General features: G+C 59.1%; 1 protein-coding gene across 1 annotated transcript; it reads left to right on the top strand.

The window, feature by feature from the left end:
* The first annotated feature begins 411 nt into the window (after window positions 1-411).
* LOC126047001 (digestive cysteine proteinase 1-like) lies at window positions 412-4,548 on the top strand. The gene is made up of 11 exons (XM_049820130.1): window positions 412-460; window positions 1,003-1,062; window positions 1,401-1,493; window positions 1,643-1,815; window positions 2,100-2,340; window positions 2,759-2,960; window positions 3,064-3,257; window positions 3,401-3,492; window positions 3,578-3,739; window positions 3,973-4,162; window positions 4,361-4,548. The coding sequence occupies exons 1-11, from the start codon at window positions 412-414 to the stop codon at window positions 4,546-4,548; spliced, it is 1,644 nt and encodes a 547-aa protein (XP_049676087.1).
* Window positions 4,549-8,745: the final 4,197 nt, after the last annotated feature.

Here is an 8,745-nt window from a genome sequence, read left to right on the forward strand (position 1 = left end):
GCAGCACACCGCATGCAGCAAAGCCTGGCTGCAGACTGCCACGCAGGGTGGGTGGGAGCGCAGGGACACCCCCAGCACCCATCACCAAGCCCCCGATCCATGGGGAACCCACCCTTGCCCGGGGGGATGATGCTGCCATGGGGTCCCACAGGGGTCTGGGTCCCACCCTCTCCCCCCCACCCCAAGCCCCGCAAGCGCACGACATCGGCACCCACCCTGGTGTGGGTGGGAAAGGCACCCATGGGTGCCCATGGGGGGGCAACATAAAACCACGCCTCCCCCTTGGTCTAGCCCCAGCCAAGGGAAGGACGAGGCTTTGCCCGTTGGCTGCCTGCAGCTCCCTGCCCGCCCACCAGTGGTATTTAAGCCACCCGTGGGTGCAGGGCAGCAGTGTGGGCTGGGGTGCACCTGATGGAGGAGCTGGGGTGGCTGCTGGTGCTGGGGGCTGCTGTGCTACTGGGTGGGCACCTGCCCTGGCTGAGCTCGGGGAGGGGGGGAGATGGATGCTGTGCCCCGATCGTGGGGTGATGCCATGGTGCCCCTTAGCCTGGGCACTGCGGTGGTCCTGGGCTGCTGTGGGCGTCCTCGCCCTGCGAGGGGGCTGCAAGCCCAGAGCAGTGCAGGGGCAGTGGGTACGCTCTGATTGTGGCATGGGGGGGTGCATAGGGTTGCCTCTCACACCCTGGGGTGTGCGTTGGGGCTTTGGGGTGCCCGTGAGCTGGTTGCACCCCAGGGAGAGCAGGGAGGTGTGTGAGGGCTCTGGGTCAGCCAGAGGGCTGGCGGAGGAGCGGGGACTCCCAGCTTGGGGACCCCCGGTCTCTGCCCTGCCTGGGCAGGTGGGAGCCCTCCCAGCCCTGCCACCAGCACAGGCTCCCCTGGGTCTGTCCCCCTCTCCTGGGGGACAGTGAGCCAGGGACCAGCACCGCTGCCAGCCCCCGCTGTGGAGAGTTGGGTAATCAACAGCATAAAGGGGTTTGAGTTTTGGTTTTGTTTTTCTTCTAGGAGCAGAGTGCAAGGCTTCTCTGGAGACACCCACATTTGGGGACGTCTACCATGTCACAGGTACTGCTTGGGGATGGGGCACCCTGCTGGGACGGTGTCACCGCCGTGCTGCCCAAGGGGGTCCCGCACCTCCAGCCACCAGCTCCCACCCGACGTGCCGGAGCCAAGGAAGCTCCAATTCCCCCGTGCAACCTGGGTGCTGGGGTGCATCGCTGCCGTGGGGTGCTGCTGGTGGTGGCCACGGGTGGGAGAAGGGGGGTGATGCTGTGGGGTCCCGGGGTGCTCCCTGCCTAACCCGTGCTCCCCTCCCAGCTGCAGGCTCGGGGCAGGGGGGTAGGGGGTGTCCCTGGGGCTCGTGCCACTGCGGCCCCCCGAGCCCAGCCCCTCTGTGCCCCCAGGAGTCATCAGCCTGCCCTACGCGGAGATCAGGGAGCCCTTTGAAGCCTGGTACAACCTCACCGGGGGGAAGAGCCGCATCGAATACTACGGCGGTGGGTGCAGAAAGGGGTCCATCCCCTCGACCCTTCATTATCCCCCACCTTCTGCACCTTTGGGTGTCCCAGGAAAGCCCTGGAAGCAAGCCATCACCATGCTAGGACCTGAGGGCTTGGCTTGACCTTAGTGCTGTCCCTGTCCCCAGGCCAAGTGGTCACCTACCAGTTCGGGTCCATTGAGCCCTTCGGCGCCAGCTTCAAGGTGACACCCGAGACCACCGAGACGGAGGTCAACGTCCGCAAGTGTTTCCGCATCAACGGCACCGACAGGGACCTCATTGCCCCGCAGAGCGTCTTCCCCAGCCTGGAAAACTTCAAGGTGAGCCCCGGACATGGTCCTCCAGGACGAAGGATGGGGCAAGGAGAGGGGACAAGGGACCCCCGTGGGTAGAGGGTGTCTGATGGCTACCTCCCTACAAGGGCAGAGCAGCCTTCCCTGGCTGGGAACAGGTAAATACAAGGCAGTTTACGGCCATGGGTGATGGAGGGGTTGCATCCAGTGTGGCATGATGCAGGATGAGGTACCATCACTGTGGGGTGCCCACCACCACAGTGGTGGTGCCGGCGTGGCACCCCGGTCCCCAACACGTGCGCTGTGCCCAGAGGGTGCGGGAGGAACGCTTCCGTGGGCAGCGCTGCGCCGTCTGGCAGAACGTCTCCTACTGGGGTCACAAGAAGAACGTCTACACGTTGCGAGTAGGCAGCTCTGCCCGCGGCCCCGTGCCCCTGCACTACGAGGTGCACGGCTTCAACAGCCTCCTGGGCTCCCACTACGACAAGTACGAGATCGACTACTCCTCCTTCAGCCATCTCTTCCCCCCCAGCGTCTTCCACCTCCCCAAAGGTGAGTGTCCCTGGCCACCCCACAGCCCAGCCTGCGGCTGGTGCTGCCACCGAAATGCAGCACTCCTTCCACTTTTTTTTAATTTGGCTTTGGGGTTATTTTTTGCAAGAGCCTGATAATTTGGGTGAATTGGTTTGGCTGGGAAAAAAGCAGGGGAGAAATCGAATTAATGTTGATAGCTAGGGCGATGCGGGTGCTTTCCCAGTGCTGGCTCCTCCGTGCAGGGTGCTGGGTGGGATAGTGGGTGCTTGGGAGCCAGCTCTGGTGTGGGTGCAGATCCCCCCTGCATGAACATGTCTATACGGGATGGACAGCCCCAGTGGTTTTGGGGGTGATCATGCCGTGCATCCCAGCTGGGGGGCCAGGAGAGCCCTTCCCCACTCGGGAGGTATCAGCTGCTGCCCGTTCCTCGTGGCAGGGGTGCAGTGTGAGCAGTGGCCCGTGGCCGGCCCCGAGCACCGCATCGTGGCCAACCCCATGCAGGAGTTTGTGGGGAGAGTGCCGGAGATGGACCACGTCCACCACCGCCTCTTCCACCACTACAAGGAGCGGTTTGGGAAGAGCTATAGCAACGAGGAGGAGCACGAACATCGCAAGCACACCTTCATCCATAACATGCGGTACGGGATGCCAGGGGGATGGATGGGCTGGGGGGGCTCAGGGATGGGGTGGCCAGCGCGGGTCTTCTCGCTTCCCTCTCGCAGCATCGCTGCTCTGCCGCAGGTTCGTGCACTCGAGGAACCGCGCCGCGCTCTCCTACACGCTGGCGCTGAACCACCTGGCCGACCGCACGCCCCAGGAGCTGGCCGCCCTGCGGGGCCGTCGTCGGAGCGGGGCTCCCAACAACGGGCAGCCCTTCTCCACCGAGCTCTATGCCGGCCTCATCCTGCCCGAGAGCCTCGACTGGCGGCTGTATGGTGAGGAGGGAGCCGGTGCCGCTGGCACGTGAGGCCAGAGTGTGCATGAGGCTGGGGGTCAGCTGTGCACACCAGGGTTTGCGTGGGGACAGCCAGCACCCTGCACTGCTCTCTTAAACGTGTCCCCATCCTGCCGTCCCCAGGCGCCGTGACCCCCGTGAAGGACCAGGCCGTCTGCGGGTCCTGCTGGAGCTTTGCTACGACGGGAGCGATGGAGGGTGCCCTCTTCCTTAAGGTGAGAGTGGGGCCATGCCCCATGGGGACAGCTGGGGTGCTCTGAGTGCCTGGCCCCGTCCCTGCAGCATGTCATCCCCCCCCAGACCGGCGTGCTGACCCCCCTGTCCCAACAAGTCCTCATCGACTGCTCCTGGGGCTTTGGGAACTACGCCTGCGACGGGGGTGAGGAGTGGCGAGCCTACGAGTGGATCAAGAAACACGGTGGCATCGCCAGCACTGAGTCCTACGGGCCCTACCTGGGGCAGGTGAGGGTGGCAGCACCGCTCAGGGCGGGGGCAGTGCCACCCCCTCCCCAATCCTTCCCCCCAGGGTCTCCCAAAACAGCCATCAGCCCTTTGGCAGCAAATGGAGGTTTTACTTCAGTTCATGGATGCTCGCATCTAAGCTACCCCCCTCCCTCCTTTCCCCTCGCTGGGGTGGGTCAGAGCCCCCCTCACCTGCCCTGGGACCCTGGTGCCACCTCAGCTTCCCCCCGCAGAACGGCTACTGCCACTGCAACCAGTCGGAGCTGGTGGGCCAACTCGCTGGCTACGCCAGCGTGGAGTCGGGCAGCACTGCGGCACTGAAGGCTGCGCTGGTCAAGCATGGCCCCGTGGCCGTCAACATCGACGCCTCGCACAAGTCTTTCGCCTTCTACGCCAACGGTGTCTACGAAGAGCCCCACTGTGGTGAGTCCAGTCAACCCAGGAGGCTCCATGTCCTGCTCTTTGGGGCTGGGATAGGTAAAAATATTTGCAGCATGGGATTTACCTCCCCGCTAAGCTCCCAGCCAGGGGATATGGGGCCACTCGCTGCATCGGGAACCACCTCCAGCTCCAAGGGATGGGGACTGAGATGGCTCTGTTTTCTTCTCTCCTTCTGGCCAGGAAATGAGACATCGGCGCTGGACCACGCAGTGCTGGCTGTGGGCTACGGGGTCCTGCACAGTAAGAGCTACTGGCTCATCAAGAACTCCTGGTCCACGTACTGGGGCAACGACGGCTACATCCTCATGGCCATGAAGGACAACAACTGTGGTGTGGCCACCACCGCCTCCTTCCCCATCCTTGCCTGATGGTACATGGTCCCACATGTGCCCGGTCCCCTCCATGTCCCCCTGGGCAGCTCCAGATGGATGGGGGACTGGCAGAGGGATGCAGGCCCTGGGAAGTGGTTGTGGGGCAGAGGGAGGCAGCTCAGCTGGGAGGTTGGAGGATGCTCCCAGCCCTCTGGAGAGGTATTTTATCATTTTGGCAATAAAAGCCTGTAGAAGTGATCCTGTCTGTCATGCTGGGGTGTCTTCTGCCAGCAGCAGCCCATCCCCTGCCAACCACAGCCCTTGTTGTGACTGCCTTCTGCAGCCCTCTGTGTGATGAGTTTCACCCAATGCTCAGCCCAGGCTCACCCCTGTTTGGGTTACGTGTGCCCTAACCCCAGAGTTTTCAGTGCCACCCCCAGAAGTGCCGGCACCCCCTTCACCAGCAGCAGGAGGGAGCCTGAATCCAATCTCAGAAGCTGGGCTGGGCTCAGGGCCCTCCTGTTCCCAACTGGACTCTGCCCCGTCCCAACAGCCGGTGTCATGCTGGGAACAAGGGAGTTGCCCCCCACCTCAGAGAGCGGTCCCCAGTGCCCGGTGCCCCTCAAGACACCTCTGCTCAGCCTCTCTCCAGGCTCCTACATGGGTCAGTGCTTGGTGACTCGGTTTCCCCACCCATCTGGGGAGAAAGCAGAGCTTCTGGTGGTCTCCATGCTGCTGCCAGCAGTCCTCAGGACGGAGGGAGCCCAAATGGACCCAGAGGAGACCCAGCTCATTTCATCCAGGACACTTCAGGGGGGTTTTGTCCAACCTCCTGGGGAGCAGCTGGGTTTGGAGCTGCCACCCCAGAGCTGTTGTGCTCCATTTGTCTCCCCTTGCTCCAGTACTTTACCCAAAACTGCGTGGCCACGGGGAAGACTGACCAAGAGCCGAGGGGCTCACGAGGCTGGTGTTGCTCTTGGGGTGTCCAGGCTGGATATCAGTCTGGTGTGAAGGTTCGTTCTTGGGGCTCCAGTGCCCTGCTCACGTCCGTCCTGGGGATGCAGCTGGGTAGGGAGCACCAGCAGGAAGCCCAAATCTCTCAGGTGAGAGCTGTTGGCACTGCCAGACTCTGCCTTCCCAATTTGAGAGCCCAATTAACAGCTGGCCAGCTGGGGAGGGGAGCCTACAAAAGAGGAAAAGTCAGCCCTGCCTTGTATCAGCATGTGCACGGGCTGCATCTTCCTCCCAAAATGAGTTTCTGGTAGCTGAGAAGTGACATCCCCCAGGGCTACACCCTTATTTTGTACAGCTAAAGGCTGGGGTCAGCCACCGTGCTTCCCCGCCGCAAGCGCTGGCCGGCAGCACCCAGGGAGCAGAGCTTCCTTCCAGGCGATGTGATTGCTTCCAATTGAGGGTGGCAGGTCATAATATTTTCTTGTTTTCTTTCACTTGTTCACCTGCTTATTTTACAATTTGCTGCACTGATTTCTGAAGTGGTCTTTAATCATTCTCAGCAGGGGTGCTGACTCGAATTCATGTCTGGGAGAGAAATGATCACTGCGCAGGAATAATGTGGTTTATTCTGTGGGAGTCCAGGTCTCCAGATCTTTGATTCTCTTGACTGCAGTCAATAAAACATGCTTTGACTTTCAGGGAACCGTGACTTTCAGGCTCCCTTTGGATAGGTGATGTTCTGAATTTGCTGCTGAACACGCAGGTGGCTTTGAGAGCTGGAGGTTTTGCACCCCCAGGAAGCATTTAGCAGGAGCCTGAAATTTTGCATTTGTGGCATTAGGGATAGCAGTTCCGAGCATGGGTAGTTAAGGATGGCTGGGAACTTAAAAAAGATCCATTTATTATATTTGAAAAAGGAGAAAATAAGAAAGGACGTCCCTGGAGAGAGGTTTGCTGTTTCCAGAGCCAGCTTTGGGTTCTGGCTCCCAGCCCGGGTGAGCTGCAACCACCAGACTTCCCTCGACACCCGAACCTCAGAGTTGCTCCAGGTTTTGCCAAGCATGGCAAAGAACAACCGCTCTGAACCCTGCATTTTATTGAAAGCAAAGCTGGTCTAAAGGTATGCATTTAAGGTTTCCTTTGGAAGAGGCATGTTGCCTGCATACCCTGCATCTCCATCTTGCCAGCTATGTAGGAAACTCCCCAGATTTGATACCTTGATGGTGAAGTATCAGCTGAGGCTGGTTCTTTACGGGGAGCGAGCACTGCCCTGAGAGTGAAAGTTGACAGGATTTGGCACCTACCTTCCATATGCCCCCCCTTCTTCTTGGTCTGCAGCGTGAAGTTGTTCAAGATGTCTCCTGATGTCAGCTTCATGCTGAAAGCACAGGACTGGAGGTAGTCCTCAGTGGCTAGCTTCCAGTCCTGCACCCTGTCTTCTGATCACTATTTCTCATGGTCCTCTGCTACCTTCAGGGTCTCCTCCTTGTTCAGCCACCCCTGCTTGGCACCTGCCAACCAGGAGGTTGGTGCTCAGGTGCTTAAACTGGGCATGGGTAATGTCTGCCTGCAAGTAGATCCCTTTAGAGGCAGTCCAAGCTGACGGTGGCTTTCATTCTGGAGGTGGGAGTCTGTTTGGCCACCTCACAGGCTTTTCTGACCCTCAAAACAGCTCGTTTGTCCTGCCTCATGTTCTCTTGATGCTTCTTTTAAGAATTCACCCATGAAGATGCTCACCAGATGGTTGTCAAAATCATCGCCTCCCAGGTGAGTGTCCCCAGCTGTGGCTTTCGCCTCAACAACATCCCTGTCTATGACGAAGATGGAGATGCTGATGCCCCTCACAGCCCCTATGAAAGATGAGGACATTGCACTCTCTATCAGGGTGATGGAGGCGGTAGGCCAGGGCTGCTGACGTTGTCTCATTGAAGCCCCTCAACACAGCGATGCCAGCAATTACCCCAGCATCTTTGGTGGCCTGGTTCTGGGAGTCGCTGAGATAAGCTGGCACAGGGACAATCACTTCTCCTGGCTGCCCTGCATCAGTTCATCCCCTGGGATGGGAATGGGAACCTTGGGGCAATCCTGGCTCCATGCTGGGCTCCGATCCACCCACTCTTGCAGAGCCCAGCACTGGCCAGGACATGGGGAGCGAGCTGAGACAGAGCATGCTGCCGCAAACAGCTCCCGAGAGGTGTTTTGTTTCCAGTGAAACGGCCTTTCTGTGGGTGAGAGCATCCAGATCTGCGGGATCAATCTGTCCACACATCCAGAAATTCAGGGTGGGCTGAGTTTGCCAAGCTAAATTATTCTCCGAGGAAGGGCGGCTGGGATTTCAGCTGGGTTTGGTTTTTCGCCCTGCCCTCGGCTGTCCTGGATACAGCACTTCCCTCCGGAGGCAGCTGCGCTCCAGCGCAGACCTCTGTGCAGCAATGCCAGGTGGCCAGAAAATGTGCTCCAGCCCAAAAGCTGGCTGCCTTTCAGTGCTGGATGAATTATCTGTGAAAACCTCTTACGGCTCGCACAAAACAAGGTAATTATTCAGCAAGCAGGGGACATGGAGAGAGCCAGAATATGAAAATATTATCTGTTAGTGATTTACAGAGAACCACAGACGGTGTCAAAGAACAGCAGCTGAATCAAACTTGCTTTGGCAACTTCTTGGCTCCCAAATGGTCCAGACGACCCGGGAGGGCTGATAGTGAGCTCCCAACAACACTCCTACGCTCCGGGGAAGGGGCTCCTGGGGGTCTGGGTCTCCAGGGCTGGGTCAGGACAGAGCCAGGTGGTTCACAGAGGGAAAGGACATGTGTTACAGAGCCCTGAGGTTTTAGGATGGCAAAGACTAGGACCCAGGAGGAGGCCATCTCACTTTTGCTATATATTACAGTAACTGGAGCTTTTTTGGGGTACAAACGGTTGCATCCAATGTGATCTGAACGGTCTTTCAAGCTCTGCAAAGCTTGCTAGCGAGGCTATCCTGGAAAATCACTGAGGCAGTGGCTTTCTAAACGTTTCTTATTACACTTCCTTCGGTAGCAGCTTTACAAATGCTCTTCCTTAGCCAAATGTTTTTCCCTTGGCGACCGTGACTGCTCTGGCAGGTTTGTTGTTCACATTCTGAAACGAAATCGTTCCCTTTCCTTCAGCTCGAGAGGTTTGCAACTCCTCCTCCCCCCGCCCTCCCCCCTGACTTTTAGGAGGTTTTATTTCTTGTAACAGATCGCTGGCGGCGTTTACGTTTTCCAGGTGCGCTGTCAAACCCCAGAAAGCTGGGCAGCCCCAGTCCTCCACCTCCGC

The sequence above is a fragment of the Accipiter gentilis genome, chromosome 17 (genome assembly GCF_929443795.1).
Source record: "Accipiter gentilis chromosome 17, bAccGen1.1, whole genome shotgun sequence".
NCBI lineage: Eukaryota > Metazoa > Chordata > Aves > Accipitriformes > Accipitridae > Astur > Astur gentilis.

Excerpts from the sequence above, each read along its gene's own strand:
- LOC126047001 (XM_049820130.1), top strand. The coding sequence starts at position 412 with ATGGAGGAGCTGGGGTGGCTGCTGGTGCTGGGGGCTGCTGTGCTACTG. Across the intron at positions 1,494-1,642 it reads CCGCATCGAATACTACGGCG|GCCAAGTGGTCACCTACCAG; the intron begins GTGGGTGCAGAA and ends CCCTGTCCCCAG. Across the intron at positions 3,258-3,400 it reads CCTCGACTGGCGGCTGTATG|GCGCCGTGACCCCCGTGAAG; the intron begins GTGAGGAGGGAG and ends TGCCGTCCCCAG.